This window comes from Mustela erminea, chromosome 8, assembly GCF_009829155.1.
Source record: "Mustela erminea isolate mMusErm1 chromosome 8, mMusErm1.Pri, whole genome shotgun sequence".
Classification (NCBI taxonomy): domain Eukaryota; kingdom Metazoa; phylum Chordata; class Mammalia; order Carnivora; family Mustelidae; genus Mustela; species Mustela erminea.
Genome location: NC_045621.1, coordinates 37,653,472 through 37,671,388, shown reverse-complemented (window position 1 = coordinate 37,671,388; position 17,917 = coordinate 37,653,472). Strand labels below are relative to the sequence as shown.

At 45.1% G+C, this 17,917-nt stretch overlaps 1 protein-coding gene across 1 annotated transcript in view; it reads left to right on the top strand.

Moving 5' to 3' along the window:
* The first annotated feature begins 3,474 nt into the window (after nt 1-3,474).
* DNER (delta/notch like EGF repeat containing) overlaps nt 3,475-17,917 on the top strand; it is a 315,286-nt gene continuing 300,843 nt past the window's right edge. The window contains exon 1 of the mRNA XM_032355065.1: nt 3,475-4,322. Coding sequence (XP_032210956.1) covers nt 4,047-4,322 — 276 coding nt within the window. The 5' untranslated portion in view covers nt 3,475-4,046. The remainder of the gene's footprint in view (nt 4,323-17,917) is intronic.

Sequence of the window (17,917 nt, the reverse complement as noted above, 5' to 3'; positions counted from 1 at the left end):
GCTTTGGGGAGAAGGTGGGTGTTAAATCATTGATAGATGCACAGGTTGTACCTGTGGAACCCCAGGTAAGCTGAAGGTGATTTATCACACCATGTAAATGTTGCAGTTTAGGTCTTAGTTCTGGCCCTGGGAGATTATCGCAGGTAACCTCTGCAATTTATTCTATGAGATTCTCAGTGTGTGGGTCATCATACTCTGTGTCGATACTAGCATTCCTACAGGATGCTCTTGAAGTCATAGGGTATGAGAACCTCACCACAAAGAGAAGTATTACTCTCCTTGTGGCCAGCTGTTCCCCAAACACCCATGAACGTGTGCGAGTGTGGGAGCATGTTTTACTCCTGTGACAAAATGCAAAAAAACCAAAAACCAAAAAAAAAAAAAAACCAACAACAACAAAGCCAATTCTATTTGCATCGGTTTGTAGCATTTTTAGAACATCCTACAATATAATGCAGTTGAGTTATAACTCTGGAATAGATCCATGAAAAGAAATGGACCACATTTTTTCTTGAAATTTTTCTGTTCCATTAAATTCAGAGACCTTGGGATCTCCAATTAGATACCCAGTCTTCTGTCTCACAGGAACAGCCCATCTGAGCTAGCTGCTCCTACTACATGGTTCATCGGGAATAATTAGTCTTACCTTGCCGTTTACTAGCGTGTGACCTGGATTATTCAACATCGCTGTTTCTCAGTGGCTTAAAACTACAATGATTTATGTCTTACACCATATGCCTCCTGCAGGTTCCCATTGTTTCACCACATTGTACTACCTCAGGGACACGGGTTAGGAGAGGCTCCAACTCTTGGAGTCTTGCTGGTCAGCATGGTCACAAGAATCATGCATTGGATTTTAAAGGTTTCCACCTGCAAGTGCTACATGCTACTTCCCCTTATGTTTCATTGATCAAGGCACGTCGTATGACCACAGCTAACTTCAAGGGGACAGGAAAATATAGTCCTACCAGAAAGTTCTTAGAAGAAGGAGAGACAGAAGTATTGACAAATGGTAGTAAGGCCAAATGTACTATCATTCAATTAATACTCTATTTCACTTATTTTAGCTCTGGTTGAGATCATTTGACATCCTGATTCTGGAATGAATTGTATTGACTGCCGAATTTTGAGATTCTATGGCATTTCCTTAAAAACTTCCTCTAGCTTCCTAGAGAGTCCCTGACTAGTATGTGTATACTACACTTGTTCAATGGTTTCAAGTCTACTTTCTCCCTAAGGTGAGCATGAGAATTCTATCACATTCTTTATTGAAATCAAGACACATTATTTTTATATTTTGCTCTCAACTTATAAATGTAGGGCGTCTATCAAGAAAGGAAATGATGTGGATTAGGGTGAAGATTTGATGTTATGTAAGTTTGGAATAATAGGAACTAATGATAATTGGTTTTTTAGTTCTTATTTAAAGGTAGAACCAACAGATTTTCAATAAATTCTGTTAATAAGACAGAACTAATATATTAGTTGAACTTTTTAGTTCGGTATTTGGGGGTCTTGCAGATGGTTGGGAACTGTCAACCAACTACCAAATCACCCTTCAGAGCTGGAGAAAAAACCCACTTTTTCAAGAATGATAATAGCAATAACAATAATAAACATTTGCATGATATTTAGTGTCTGGTTGTTTGGGGCCAGAACACAAAGCAGTATGTCCTATTGTCCAGAATCAATCACACGGCTCCACCTATCATCAAGGGGGCTGGGAGATTTAGTCTTTCTTTTTAGCTTGGAGAAAAAGGAAATGGTCTTGTATTGTCTCTGCCATAGTCTGCTTTTTTTTTTCTTTTTAAAGATTTTATTTATTTGTTTGACAGAGAGAGAGATCACAAGTAGGCAGAGAGGCAGGCAGAGAGAGAGGAAAGGAAGCAGGCCCCTGCTGAGCACAGAGCCCAATGCAGGACTTGATACCAGGACCCTGAGATCATGACCAGAGCCGAAGGCAGCGGCTTAACCCACTGAGCCACCCAGGCAACCTCTGCCATAGTCCGCTTATTCAAGATTAAAGACAGAATCCTTTTCCAAAAGCTAAACAGTATCTGGAAAAGTCAGAAATCAGCACCCAGAAAATAAAGCCAGTGTCAATTTTTTTCCCCATATTTCAAAGTGATACAAATTCACACACCAAGGTGTTGCAGGTAAAAAAATTATAAGTAACAGTGTTTTAATTTTAGCTTTAATTTTAATTTTAACTAATTTTTAATTGGCTTACAAACTTCCTCACACTTCATTTGAGTGTGTGTGTTGATGGAAGGGAGTGAGTAGCACCAGTGCATTTTTTTTTCAGGATTTAAGGTTAAGAAAAGTTAGTTTTGGGAAAGAATTCATATTCCAGGACACAGAAAGTGGAAGAAACACCTGAACGGTGAGACTAGTACCAGCAGAGGGTGCTGGCGTGGCATAAAATTAAGATTTTTTTTTTTTTTTTTTTTTTTTTAAGAAGTCTCAGATAAAAGACTATGGGTGTGAGGGAATATGTAGTAACTGTTTGATCCACTTGGAGGTATGAATTTCCCCTGCTGAATGTAGCTGCATCTAGGTTTCAACGATTTCCTGCAACGACCACATGAATTTTAGGCATCTTTCTAAGCACAAAAGCCTGACATTTGCTCCTCCGTGTGCAAGACTGGGAAAAGCTCGGCAGTTTACCTCCTGTGTTCACTGGACACTTTAGCGGCTCCTGCTTGCCCATCTGTGGCACGTCCCTGCATGGGTTCACGTGGATTCTCTACTATTTATTCGCCCAGCTTTTACAAAACTATTTTCGTGTACCCTAAAGAAAAATTTGCCAAACTGTCAATCCACGAGAGTCGCATTTTCTTTTCTCACGAGGCCACCTTAAACAGAAGCTACCTAGTACTTGGGAGTCTATACCTAGAGGTTGTGAAAGGTCAGGTGGTGGAGACAAAGCCGGTTGCGTTTATGCAACGGAAAAGGACCTCCTTGGCTGTCAAAGCATGAGCCAGCCTAATCGGGACGTTTAGAAGAGTTCCCCTCACCTCACCCCTTTCCCCAAGTAGGTCACGGTGGATGTTTCTTCTACACAGAGCTCCGTAGTAAATCCTGGCAGGGCCTTTGCGAACCTGCGCTTCTGAACTGCTCTTGCAGAAGACTGACAGCGTTCTGGGCTGGGAGTCAAGTGACCCACTGGGTTCCAGTCCAGCCTGTCTGGGCCTCAGTTTCCTCGGCGGCTCAACGACAGGGCTGGACACTGATCCTGAGGTCTCTTCCAGCTCTCACACGCCACAGTCAGACGTTTCTGAGTGGCACGGCCGGCTCCGCCCTCGGGAAAGAGCCCGAGAGGAAAGAGACTCCTCGGTCAGCACCAAGGACAAGGGTCCGGGGCCCGCGGAGCCCACACCAGGGCCTTTCCCAGGAAGCCCCGCGGATGAGCGGGTGTCAGGGCTCCGGGGTTCGGCGGCGGCACCAAGTGGGCTGTGTGCGCCGGGGGCGTGCTGCGGGAGGGGGGGGGAAGAGTAGCCCCGGGGAATGAGGTAAGGCCGGGCCCCGCAGCGGTCCCACCGATTCTGCGCCAAGAGGCCGCGGACGGCTGCTGCGAGCCGGCGCCGCCCCGCCCTCCGCTCGGCACCTGAGGGCCCCGTAAAGTCCTCCCCGTTCCGGCGTTGACCCCTCCACCACCTCTGCTTCCCGAGCACCGCCTAGCTCCCCGCCCGGCCCGCGCCGCCGCTGCAGCCCCTCGGGGTCCTTTTGGATACACCTTCGACTCTGTCCGCACCCCTCAAGCCTGTGGGCCCGGGGTCGACCTTTGCGCTCCTCCCGTCCCAACTCTCCGCTGGGGAAGGGTCCCCACGCCCCTTTCCTCGCGTCCGGCGCCCGCCCGGAGCCCCGCCCCCGTTTGCCCCGCCCCTCAGGCCCCGCCCTCCGTTGCCCCGGGAACCGCGGATCCCCGCAGCTGCAGGAGGCGCCCGGCCCAGCTGAGCAGCCCTCGCCGCCACCGCCGCCGCTCCCGCCGCCACCGCCGCCGCGCCCCAGCTCCGGCTTCCGCTCCCGCGCCCACTCGGTCGGCCATGCCGCCCCGCCGCGCCCTGGCGCCCGGTGCGCAGCTGTTGCCCACGTCGGCCCTGCTGCTCCTGCTGCTTGGCGCGGGGCCCCGCGGCGGCTGCCTGGCCAGCCCGGTGCCCGCCGCGTCCCTGCCCGCGCCCGGGCCGTGCGCCGCGCAGCCCTGTCGGAACGGGGGCGTGTGCACCCCGCACCCGGCGCCCGACCAGCAGTCCCCAGCCCCTGTCGGCGAGCCCGGCTACAGCTGCACCTGCCCCGCCGGGGTCTCTGGCGCCAACTGCCAGGTGAGTGGACCGGGCGGGCGTGGGGCGGGACGCAGGCCGGGGACCAGCAGCTTCTCTCCGCCCGACGCTGCGCGCTGCCCGGCGCGGGGATCCAGCATGCTTGACACCGGCTTCTCCTCCCCCGGGGAGGGGATGAATCTGGCCTCCCGGCGCGCGTGGTTACGAACCCCTGGCCGACCTTCCAAGTGCCTCTTCCCTGCCCACCCCAGTTCTCCTGCCGTGCCAGCCTGGGGCTCTGGTCGCGCGTCCCTCCAGCCCCGGTACTCCTGGCGCGACCACTGGCCACCAAGTGACGCGCCCCTCCTGGCCCGGGCCAAGCCATGCTCGGTTAGAGGGGGATCTGGGTGCTCGCCGGGGCAGCTCGGGAGAGCCAGCTCCGAGCGTACCCGGCGACGCGTTCAATGTCCAAGTGGCCCCTGCTCCCAGTCCCGCTCGCCCCTGGGTGTGTCAGGGTGCGCGTTGTGGGAGTCGGGTGATGGCGGGCTCAGTGCCAGGTGGTCGGACACTTTCTTTCCTTTCCTCCAGCCTTGAGGGCTCTGATCAGGCAGCTGCAGGCCGAAAGGGCAGCTGCCTTTTCGCAGCCTGCGACCAGCCGTTTCTGGGCTTAGGAGGGGGTGTTGCAACAGTCAGAGGCGTTCGAGGGGACATTGTGCGTGGGGCTCGGTGTGTCGCGCTCCGGGCTGGCCGCTCTTCGAGGCGCACGCTTGGGTCGGGCTTGCAGGGCGTGAGCAGGGCACTGGGAAGCTTCGAGGAAGCGTGGGGCGGCGCGAGGGATGGGAGATGGCCCAGCGGCCGCCCGTGGATTTGGGATTTACAAGAGAATTTGCAGAACATAATAAATGAGGATGGATTACAAGTATGCTAAAGCTCAGTGAAACCTATTAACCTAATAACATCAACATTTTCAGATAGGCGAGTCGGTAGCAGTGTGTGTGCTGGTAGAAAATCCCCAAGTCTATTCCAGGGCAAGGGCAAATAATGAACTTCTCTGTAATTATTCAGTTAAATCAGGTGAATGTGGAACATATCTGGGATCAGATGTTTTCTTTCATGCCTTTGGAGCGGAGGAGTTTGTTTCATAAACATTTTATAAAATGCTCCAAGAGTTACTTGGAGAATGCCCAAACGGTCTTTCTGTAGGAGAAGAAAGGCCACACATGAGATGAGATAAGCTTTAATATTTTCTTAATAGAGCTATTTGGGATTGAGAAGCTTGACCTTGACAGCCAGAATGTTTGCTATTTCCTAGAATTTTTTTTTTTCTTTAGGGGCAAATTACCCGCCTGAATCTGTCTTTTCAATGTTGTGCCCTTCTTTGTTAACTGGTTCCAATAAGCTTTAATTTCCTCAAAGGGGATGATGATGATGATGCGATTGTGTGTGATATGATCATTACAGGTGAATTTGGTGCGTGATGACTCTTTGGGGGAATTTGCTGTGGGAGCCTTTCTAACCATTAGGACAAAATCTTGCTAACTAATTTCCCTTGTTGATTGATGATTTATATGACTTTTCCTGAAGAAATGAGTTGCCTAAATGCTTGTATCGAACTGCTGTTATATTTGCATGTCTGAATTCCATCCTTGAAAGAAATAGTTGATTCAGACTCAGTATAGTGGGGATGGACAGGAGAAGGCAGGTTAGTGTGTACTTCAGTTTAAGTAAAGGGAAAGAAAGGCTGAACATTGGGAATTTAACCCAACTCTGAGATTGTGTGTGTGTGTGAGACTCAAAAATTATAAGGAATCCTCAAGAAAGGGAGAGAACTCTGTAGTGTTTCCTAGATGACTAATAGAGAAACATAATTTTTTTTTTGTCCTAAGTAGTGACTTGATGTGTCATGTAATTCATCCAGAAAAGACTCACAAACTGATACCTAAATATTGTAGCACCAACTGGTTCAAAACAGATTTGGGTTTCTTGTATAGCTCCCATTCCAGCAGTGTTAGCTGTGGAGTGCTGACTTCCTGAGAAGCAATGCCGGTATTCTGAGCTCCTCATTGGAGAGGGAGCTGAAATAAGTCTAATTCTAACAGTAAAGCTTAGCAAATTTGGAACCTGATCTAGCGTGGTTACCCAGAAGAGCTTAACTGAGATGAGTCAGAGACTTATAACCCCTAAAAAATTGAATCCTGATAATTTTAATTTAATCTTTCATGATCTTGGAGTAGGACTCTCGTTTTCTGTGGGGGGAAAAAGAAGGCAATCTCAGTAGAGAAGATAAAGAGAGGGGGGAAAAACCCTTACACACACTCAATTACAGATAAGGGGAATGGATGTTAGCCATTGCAGACTGGTGCTTACTGAAATACAACCTAATGCTCACTGGCTACATTGGAAATGGAATTTCACCTGTGTGTGAAGAGAAGCCTTAAGTGCCACCCCTCCCCCCATAGCAAAGACAGTAATGTTAGCAATGGAAACAATAGAACCTAACTCGGAAGTTTTATTTTTTTTCTCCTCTTTCCTTTTCTTTCTTTCTTTCTTTTATTTTTTTATTTTTTTCAGGGTAACAGTATTCATTGTTTTTGCACCACACCCAGTGCTCCATGCAATCCGTGCCCTCCTTAATACCCACCACCTGGCTCCCCCAACCTCCCATCCCCCGCCCCTTCAAAACCCTCAGGTTGTTTCTCAGAGTCCATAGTCTCTCATGGTTCACCTCCCCTTCCAATTTCCCTCAACTCCCTTCTCCTTTCCATCCTCTTTCCTTTTCTTTTTTTCTTTTCTTTTTTTCGAGAAAATTAAGAAACTCATACATCACTCGTTAGGGTTAAAATGGATTAAGGCTATTTGCAGTCTCTGTGCTCGGCTGACTGACTTGGGGCCAGCGGGTGGATCCAGGCGGCGCTCTGGTGGCGCACGGTGACAGGAACTCACTGGCTTTGGGAGATGTGTGGTGTGAAGGCAGGATGTGCGGATTTGAAGTTGAGCAGCCACAGTTAAACCTACTGGGACAGGTGATCTAAACTGACGGAGCCTCAGTTTCCTCATCTTTGAGAACCAGATCTACCTCACAGGGTTTGTAAGAAAGGGTTTGATTTGGGTTTTTGATGTGTGACTGTTGACAGCTTTTAAGTCTCACCTCTCCCTCTCGCCTTTCGCTCCACATCCGGGTAAGCTGATCGCAAAGCCTGGGTGTTGGGGTGGGGTTCCAACACGTAAGCCCCACCCATGTGTGCAAGCCCCGCCCACGCGCTCCTAGCCCCACCCCCACCTGCAGCTTCCCGGTCCACGCCCCCAGGCCGGTTCCTTTCCCTTCCCTCTTAAGCCACCAGGGATCTATTTGGGAGCTGCCAGATCTCCCCAGAGAACCCCATTATGTGAGCAAGAAACCTTTTCATACCCTGCTGGGGTGTGTGTGTGTGTGTGTGTGTGCGCCATTTTCAGTCTTGACATTCCAACCAAATTTTGAGTGGCTGCCCATCCTGTCTGTGGGATATTCACAACAGGATTTTTGGAAAGATTTCATTCATTAAGTGTTGTAAATCACTGAGCACCCATAGTTCCTCCATAAATGCTATTTCTTTTCTTTCTTTTTTAACTTTTGTACACATTTCATATGCTCATTACCCAACTGTATGAGGTAGCTAGAGCAAGTGTCATCTGTCAAATGTAGAAATGAAGCTCATTTGACTGAATGACCAGTCTAAGATAAAACATTTTTTTTAAGTTTTTTTTTTTTTTTAAGATTTTATTTATTTATCAGAGAGAGAGGGGGGGAGAGAGCGAGCACAGGCAGACAGAATGGCAGGCAGAGGCAGAGGGAGAAGCAGGCTCCCTGCGGAGCAAGGAGCCCGATGTGGGACTCGATCCGCTGGGATCATGACCTGAGCCGAAGGCAGCTGCTTAACCAACTGAGCCACCCAGGCGTCCCTAAGATAAAACATTTTGATTGCCCTGAAAATCATATAACACTTAAAATACATATTTTCTAAGTCCTCTTTCACACTTAAACATGGTAAGTCACGAGGATTCAATGGATTCTGAAATGTATATGGTAACCACCCCACAGAGAAATGATGGTGGTGATGGTGGTGATGGTGATGATGGTGGTGGTGATGATGATGGCTGATAACTCTTTTCTCAAGCACTTGTCATGCACCAGCACTGTTTTGGGGCTTTACCAAAATAATTCACCACTGTTTACAGTCTCTGATAAGCTGGGTATTGTAGCACCAACTGGTAGCCACTGTCCTTGTTATGTAGATGATGTGTAGAAAAGTTGAATGACTGCCCCAAGGTCACACAGCTAATCAGTGGTAGAGCTGGCATTTGACCAAGTAGCTGTTCTTTTTGGTTTTTGTTTTTTAAGATTTTATTTATTTGAGAGAGTGTGAAGGAGAGCACAGGCAGGGTGAGGCACAGAGGGAGAGGCAGACTCCCTGCTGAGCAGCAAGCCCCATGCGGGGCTCAGTCCTGGAATTCCAGGATCATGACCTGAGCCAAAGGCAGACACTCAACTGACTGAGCCACCCAGGCGCCCCCAAGTAGCTGGTCTGATGCAGAGCTGTAGAGTTTAAAGTCCAGCCCTGGCCTTTTGTTCTCTGTGTGACCTTAAGCAAGGGCTATAACCTCTTTGACTGTCATCAGTAAAAGGGAGACCGAAGGATTTCTGAGACTGGTTTTGCTCTGAAACACGGAGATTGAACCACTCGGCTCACCTGGGGCAAAGGGCCGCAGGAATGACAAAGGCACAGCAAATTTTCCCTGTGCCACCCCCAAGCAGGATTTTCACCTCAGGATTAGAATTCTGGGTCCCAGCTGAAGTTCTTGTTCCCATGATGACAAGCAAATGGGCACTAAATAAAAGATATACAAATATTTCTGGTGGGTTTGAAATAAACTCCCAACTTCAGAAAGATCGAGGCTGCTCTCCTCACCTTTTGGGTTCATTTGGGAAAGCAAGCAGGCACCAGAGGCAGCTACTTCTGGGCCGACTTTTTCTTTTCCTCCCTTCTCTTGGGCCAAAGTAGCAATTATTTAAATTATTTTAATTTGTGTGATTTTACTTGTAAAACTTTCTTGTGGTAATGAAATAATCCATTGCCAAATATTCAAGCCGTCAAGACACCTGTTTATTTTTTTCATCTCCTGTTCCTAGGACTCTTATCCTTTGGGATTATAATGAAAATGTGTCAGTTTTTGCACTTGGAGCAAAAAGAGGCTGCTTGCGTAGCTGCTTTTTATGCAAGTTAATTTTACCCACTAAGCTGATTCTATAATCCTCTCCTCTGATTAAACACGCTAACTTGAAACAACGGTTTTGCTTCTGATGCATCCATAAAAAAAAAAAAAGATTCTATTTATTTATTTATTTAGAGAGTGGTGGGGAGGAGCAGAGGGAGAGGGGGGGAGAATCTCAAGCAGACTCTGTGCTGAGCACTGGTGCCCAGGGCAGGGCTCCAGTCTCATGACCCTGAGTTCACAACCTGAGCTGAAATCAAGTCGGTTGCTTAATGGACTGCAGCCCCCAGGTGCCCCTGATGAATCCATTTTTGATGGAAGCTAGCTAACAAGCAACAAAAAAAAATTCTGGCTCTTTGCACAGGATCAATCTAGTGGACTTTTTGCACACACATGCACAAATAGGCTCACACACACACACGCACAAACTCAGGCACACATATATTCATTCCCAAGCTCACATGGTGATGTGTGTAAAATGTTCAATGTGTTACCTGAAGTGTCAAGAGACTGCTTCTTTCACTGGCTGTTCCGTCAACTTTTTGTGTCCTTGGGAAGGTAATTAAACAGCCTTGAACCTCAGTGTTCATATCTCTAAAATGGACTAATATGTTTGCTTTATTTTCTTCATAGAAGAGATGAAATTCACAAATGGGCATACAGTAAAGTTTATCAAGAAGTAGAAAGAAGTATGGGAGTTTTAAAACATTTTTTAAAATGGTAAAGCATTGCACAAATACTAAGTGTACCAAGAAAAGGATGATAAAATTTCTGTATAGAATATGATTATGCCAGGGGCACCTGGGTGGCTCAGTGGGTTAAAGCCTCTGCCTTCAGCTCAGGTCATGATCCCAGGGTCCTGGGATCGAGCCCCACATCGGGCTCTCTGCTCAGCAGGGAGCCTGCTTTGTCCCCTCTCTCTGCCTGCTTCTCTCCTACTTGTGATCTCCATCTGTCAAATAAGTAAATAAAATCTTAAAAAAAAAAAAGAATATGATTATGCCATTTTATTCCTGTCTGAGATTGTCTTTCTTCAAGGAACAGACTCAACCTTTTCTCCCCACTGGGATGAGATATGTTACAACAGAAGTATAAAAAAGGGAACAGTTCCTTATATTAAAATTTTGATAGATTTGTAGTTCTTTTTTATTCTGAAATAAATGAATAATTTCTCAGAAAATTCCCCATGACTTCATTCTCTGTTGTAATGAATGAGAAAAGCTTGTTAAAATCCTGCAACAATTTAAGTAAACGAAACAGTTGCTTTTCTTGGTATTGTTAAATTGAAGTGATTTTCCTATTTTGTTTATCTAGTGCATTCTTAGGAAAAGTCACTTTCCTCAGCTTGGCCCCCTGACAAAAAGGCATTCTGTCTTTAGCGTCTTTGCTTAAGCTTCTCATGTGACAGGGTACCTTCCAAAATGGGTTTGTTTATGCCTATACTTCACAAGCATCAAACAGGAAAGAAAACCTATCTGCAGCTGAAGGGTATTTGAGTCAGAACACAGAATGCCCAAGTAGTATTTTTAGATCTCCTTAGTGATTCAGTAGGCAGCTGTGGTCCGCTTAATCCAGTGGCTGGGACTATGGAATCTTGTCCCCCAAAGAGAAAATCCAATAACACAGCAAAGTTTTGTGGACAGAATTTCTTTTAATTACCCCTTCTTCCATTCTGGAGCCTCCCCTTCCCTCCAACTGCTGTCCAGCCCTTTTGGTTTCTAGAATCCTCTGGGAGCTTTTGCAAAGGGGAGTGCCTGTGTCCTACTGTCCCCTTGTCTCCCAGATTCTCACTGAAGTGGTCTGGGATGGGCCCTGGGCACTGGTGATTTTCTAAATGCTGTCCAGGTGATTCTACTGTATGATCAGCACGAGAAGCTCCCACTAGCTACTGCTCCCCACACGCACCCCACTGAAGCCACCTGCCCAGCATGGGGCTAGCATGTGGCAGAGAAAACAAATACAGTCACACCTACTCTTGGTCATTCTCACCAGAAGAGCATCCTGGCCTTCTTGGCCCTCTTCAAATGGCAGAGTTTTGCATCTCAAAGTGGACTTGAAGTCTCCATGAAGGAGCCTGATGGGTGGAAAAAGTCCAGTGTCCATTGGAATCCAGCTCTGAGTATGTTGGAGAGGAATTCATTGTCTTGTGGCTTGGTTTTCTCATCTGTGAAAATGGGGTCCTGCGGCCAACCTTGCAGGCTATTGTAGCTTCGGAAAGTGTCTCAGTGACTAGCCTGAGAGACACCCAATAAAAAGGTAGTTTATTATAGATGTTGCACACATCTATAATAGGAATAATATTTATTTTATGCCATTCTTTACAAAAGTGGGGGGCCTAGAAAGTCCTTTCCCTTGGATAAAAAAAAAAAATTCCTTTCCTATGTGACTTCCAAAGAAACCAAAATTCCATCAGTAGAGATTCATTTCTTTGGTTGTGACGTTTCAGATGCTAGAAGGCTTGGATTCTGGTGGTGACACCCCACAGCATTCACTTCTGTTGGTTCCTCCTTTGTACTCCACTTACCAAGTGGGGGCCAAGACCAGAGAACAATATGAACGGAGCATGCACTCATGGTTTATCCTTTTATGGAATCATTCCTTGCTTTATTTGAGCACTAACCTGTCTTCAGACAACTTTCATGCAGTGAGTCTTTGATCATTGTCTTCAAGTGGAGGGTCTTCTCTGAATTGCCCTTCCCCGCTCTCCAGAGTAAGTGAGGGCAGAGCAGGAACCAGGACTGGGATGGGCACCCAGTGCAGGGGCCCCGAACAGTAGGTGCCCCATAAATATTGTTGAATATACCAGGGCTTCAGTGGGGTGCAGCTGTGGACACCACGAGGGCACTGGGCACCAAGGAGGGGGTTGTAGGCGCATGAGGAGGGGTGCTCTTTAGGAGCAGGAAGGCACAGGAAGACAGATTTAATCTGTTTAATAACTTCCCTGGTGCCAGGTCTGTTCTGGGCAGCACACCATAGTTTTCAGTAAACCCTTTGCAGTAGCCTTGGCTTTTAATCTTTCTAATAAAGCTTCCTTTTAACAATACTTGAATGATGAATTAAAGCAGGGGTGGGCAAAGGACAGCCCATATTGTGTTTTTCCTTCCCCTTCACGCCAAGAACTAAGAATGGTTTTAACTTTTTTAGTTTTAGTATTCATTTATTTATTTATTTAGCGAGAGCCTGAGGGATGGAAGAGGGGCGGGGGGAGAGACAGAAGCTCAAGCAGGCTCCACAGCCAGCGCAGAGCCCCACAAGGAGTTTGACCCCACAACCCTGAGGTTGTGACCAGAGCTGAAATCAAGAGTCAAGGGCAACCAACTCAGCCACCCAGGTGCTGAGTTTTAACATTTTTAAATGGTTGGAAAAAAGATAAAAATGAGTACAATATTTTGTGATGTGTGGAATTATAAGAAATTGAAATATCCATGTCCATCAGTAAGGTTTTATTCATCACAGCCTCACCCACACATTTCAGTATCGTCTGTCACCACTTCGGGGCTCTGGTGACAAAGTCGAGTCACTGGGACGGGACAGTATGGCCCCCAAAGCTGAAGATAGCAATCTGGCCCTTGACAAAGGAAGAAGATCTCTGAATGTTTCCATAAATGTTGGTGGAAGGAGTTTACTTTTCTGTTTTCACTTATTTGACTTAGTTAGAGCCGGATCCTCCTTGCTCCCCCTTTTCTCTACCTCCTGGTCCCTTCTCCCTGAGGGGTGTCCAGAGTCAGGCTCTAGGGCAGAAAGCTGCGGGAAACACATGGACCGATACACAGAGCCCTTGTCTTCAAACCGCTTTCATCTCAGGAGTCGGGCTGGACAGAATCTATCTTTTCATTGTTCATCAGACCTTGGTTGAATGTGTTTGGACACGGTAGTTACCGTCTGTTTCTAGGGAGGCAGTAGGGAGAGGAAATGCTGGCTGTCAGGGCTTGGAGTGGGAATTTAGAGGTTTAGAATCCCTCCCAGTGCCAAGCTTTTTAGGTTTCTTAACCCTGATTCCTCACTCATAAATAGGATGGTTGGAAGGGTTAAGGGGAGTAGTTTGGGGAACCCCTGCACAGAGTGCACCCTCTGGCCCTATAAACTATTTTTATCAAAGTGGAAAGGATTGTCCAGTTCATGACTGGCGTGGGGTGGGTTTTCATGGCTAGGTGCCAGTGGGGGATCTTGGCCCTGGCATCTGGGTTCAAGTATAATGTTTTAGTATTACCCTACTGCATTGTCCCAGACTGCTCCATGTTTATGACTTTGAACGTGAGTGCCCGAGGGGACAGGGAGAGGAAGAAGGGCTAGAGCTTCCAGGTCAGGCGGTCTTCATTTTCTTGAACATGCTTCGGGTTTTTACAGTGTTAAGTTCTTTCTTTCTTAAAGAGAGAGAAAAGGCAGAAGGCTTTTGAAAAAGAGCGAGGATTGGAGAAATGAAATCAGTGTACTTCAAAGCAAAGGCTCTTGAAAAGAGAAAGATGTCTACTGTCTTTGCTCACAGTTCCTGAAAGCCAGCACATCCTTCAGAATTGCGATGTTGGCCCTTATCTGCCGCTTGTAGTTAATTTCAAGAAACATTTGTAATGACTTCTGGGTTTCAGAGGCAAATTGAAACTCCTTTGTGGAAGGCCTTCAGTGGTGGAAATGATCACAAGAGATGAAAAAACTAGTTCTGGTTTTCATGGGAAATCAGAACTAGGGTCTGGAGCAAATGGGCTGATCTCTGTCCAGTGGAAGGATGACCCAGGAAGGGGGGTGGCCAGTCCCCCACATTCAGGTCAGATTTCTGGAATATGTTATTTAAGGAAAAATCACATGCTTAATTTCCAAGCAACATGGAATGCATTAGAAAAGGCAAAGTGTTAAATATATCCTCAATGTATTACCTTAGAGAGGGAAGATTTTATATAGGAACCACGAAAAGAGACCCAAACCTCTAACTTCAAACAGACCTCCCCTATTGTTCCTCATACAAAGGATTTCCAGATCTTTTTTTTTTTTTTTCATTGACTTATAACTTACATACAGTGAAATTCACCCTTTTAAGCCTCCAGGTCCATGACTTTGGACGTACAGTTGTGTAACTACCACATAATCAAGAAAAGGAAAGGCTTATCTCCCCCCATGCATTTCCTCACACCACTTTGTCGTGAACTCTATCCCTGGCCTCCTCCTCTAGCCGCTGTTGGTTTGATTCCTGTCCTTATACTTCTGCCTTTTCCATAACATCATACAAATAAAATCACACAACACGTGTGCTGCTTCTACTTAACATCATGCTCTTGAGATTGATCCTCGTGGTTGAGCGTGTCCAGAGTTTGTCTCTTGGCTCTTGCCAACTAGTATTCCATTGTCTCTCACCAACCGATGGCATTTGGGTCGTTGCCAGTTCTTGGTAATTGAGCACAAAGCTGCCAGAAACGTTCACGTGCAGGTCTTTAAGTGGACATATGATTTTCATTTCCTTGAGTAAATACTCAAGAGTGGGATTGCTGGGTCATGTTAGTGCAAGTTCAACTTTATCAGAAGCAGCCAAACTGCTTTCCAGGATGGCTGTACCATCATGCATTTCGATTGGTAGCAAATGTGAGTTTCAGTCGCTTGCATTCTTATCAGTTCTTGGATTTGTGGGTGATTTAAGATTTTCGCTGTTCTAAGAGGTGTGCAGTGTTATCACACTGTGGTTTTAATTTGCATTTTCCTAACGACTAATGATTTTGAACATTTAAAAAAAATACTAGTTGCTATGCTTATGTCTTCCTTGATGAAGTGTCTGTTCAAATGAGTTGTAAGAGTTCTATCAGTGTTTTGGGTGTAAAGCCTTGATTTGATATATGACTGGCAAATATTTTCTCCTACTCTGTGGCTTGTCTTTTCATTTTCTTTTTTAAAAAAGATCTATTTATTTTAGTGAGAGAGAGTCAGTATGAGCGGGGACAGGGGAGGGCAGAGGGAGAGAACCCCCAAGGAGACTTCCTACTGGGGGCTGAGCCCTAGGCGATCTCCCAACCCATGAGATCATGACCCATGAGATCATGACCTGAGCTAAAACCCAGAGTCAGATGCTCAATGGACTGAGTTACCCAGGGGCCCCTTGTCTTTTCATTTTCTTAACAGTGTCTTTCAAAGGGCATTTAAAAAATATTGCTGAAGTCTCATTTATTATTATTTTTTTCTTTTGGTGGTTGGTGCTTTTTCGTGTCCTAAGAAATCTTTGTTTGCCTTAGGGTCATGAAAATTTTCTCCTGGGTATTTCCAGAATTATATTGTTTGAAGTTTACATGTGGGTCTCTGATAAACTTTGAGGTAATATTTGTATGTGGTGCAATATACAGGTAATTTTTATTCACTTTTGGCATATGACTGCTATCCAGTTAGTCCCCAAATATTTGTTGACAAGACTGTCTCCACTGACTTACCTTGGCAACTTTGTTGAGAATCATTTGACCATAATATGTGGGTCTACTTCTAGACTTCATTATATTTCATTGACTTGATATATCTGTTATTTTGCCCAATTCCACATTGTCTTGATTACTGTAGTTTTATAGTAAGCCTTGAAATCCGGTTGTGTGAATCAGGTTGTGTGTTGTTTTCCTTGACCCCAAAGATTACATACTGGTTTTCTGATACTCAAATTTAACTGTGAGTCTTTATTTTTAATTTGCTTACCTCAAAGGCTTGACTAATCCCTGCTCCAATTCTGAGATATTTTCTGAAGAGTACATCAATGGCACTTTAAATTCTTGCAAAGCAATTAAACATGGCAAATTCTGTTAACTTGTATTTAAAATATTAATTTAACTCATAGTTTTACATCATCATGGGCCTTTTTAAAAACAACTGTCAAACTATGTTAGGACATTAAAAAAATCTTTGAACCTATAGTAAAAAGAGCCCATTGGTAAACTTTTCTTACCCTCTTTCCACCCGTTGTACTAATCTCATACTTCTGCACTAATCCTTATTTACATTTTGGTGTGCAGTTTTACATTTTCCCCTCTGTACGTGTAAGCATATTTGAAGCTAATTACTCATAATATGCTATTTTATAATATCCCCAAAGCACCCTATGCATACTGCTCTGTAACTTTTTCTTCATCTACTTTAAACATCTTACTGTCTTACAACAGAAAGCAAACTCATCCTTTTTGGTGGCTGAATAGTATTCCTTTGTGTGGTTGTGTGCCTATATTTAGTCTTTCCTGATATACATTATTTCCATTTTTTCAATTACAAATAATGTTGCAATGGCTATACACATAATGACTTATATGTGTCTGTATAGATATTAAATATTAATAAAATGTATTAAATATTCTAAGATTGCTAAATTGCCCTCCAAAATGGTCGCACAGTTTTGCATATTTACTGACAGCATATGAGAATGCCTGTTTACCCACATTTTTGTCTTTACTGGTTTTCCTATCTTTCGTTTATTTTTATGTGTTAGCTGATAAAACATGATATCTCATTGGTTCTCTTTGCATTTATTTATTTATTTAAAAAAGATTTTATTTATTTGTCAGAGAGAGAGAGAGCACAAACAGGGCGAATAGCAGTCAGAGTAGGCAGAGGGAGAAGCAGGCTCCCTGCTGAGAAAGGAGCCTGATGCAGGACTTGATCCCAGGACCCTAGAGATCATGACCCGTGCTGAAGGCAGCTGCTTAACTGACTGAGCCAACCGGGAGTCCCTCTCTTTGCATTTTAAAAATTACAAATTAGGGAGAACATTTCTTATGAATTTCCTGTTCTTATTTTTGCCTAATTTTCTTTTGGTTGCCTTCCTTCCCCTGCCACTGATTTGGAATAGCTCTTTGTTACTGAAGGAAGTTAACCTTTGTCCTTTCAGTTTAAACACTTTTTTCCTGTTTATTATTTTTCTTTCAGTTCTGCTGATGCTCAGTGTTTTGCTCTTTAGAAGCTCATAATTTTTGGTTCTTATTTAGCCAAACTCATCAATAGGGTGGTTGATTAATTTTAATTAGAGTTCTAATGTTTGATACCAATACTAAGCTTTACAGTATTTTGAGAGTTACCTGATTTGAGCCAGGAGTTTGCTTTTGAAGAATTCCATTTTGGCCTAGATTTATCCTGATAGGACTGATCCTATTGTCTTTTTAGAATCTACAATTAAATATTGCCCCTGTTTATGCCTATTTTAAGAAGGGCTGGAATGCACCCTGGAAAACAGTGTAGAGGTTCCTCAAAAGTTGAAAATAGAGCTACCCTACGGCCCAGTAATCACACTACCTGGGTATTTACCCTAAAGATACAGATGTAGTGATCCAAAGGGGCACCTGCACCCCAGTGTTTATAGCAGCAATGTCCACAATAGCTAAACTATGGGAAGAGCCTAGATACACATCGACAGATGAATGGATAAAGATATGGTGTATATATATACAATGGAATACTACGCA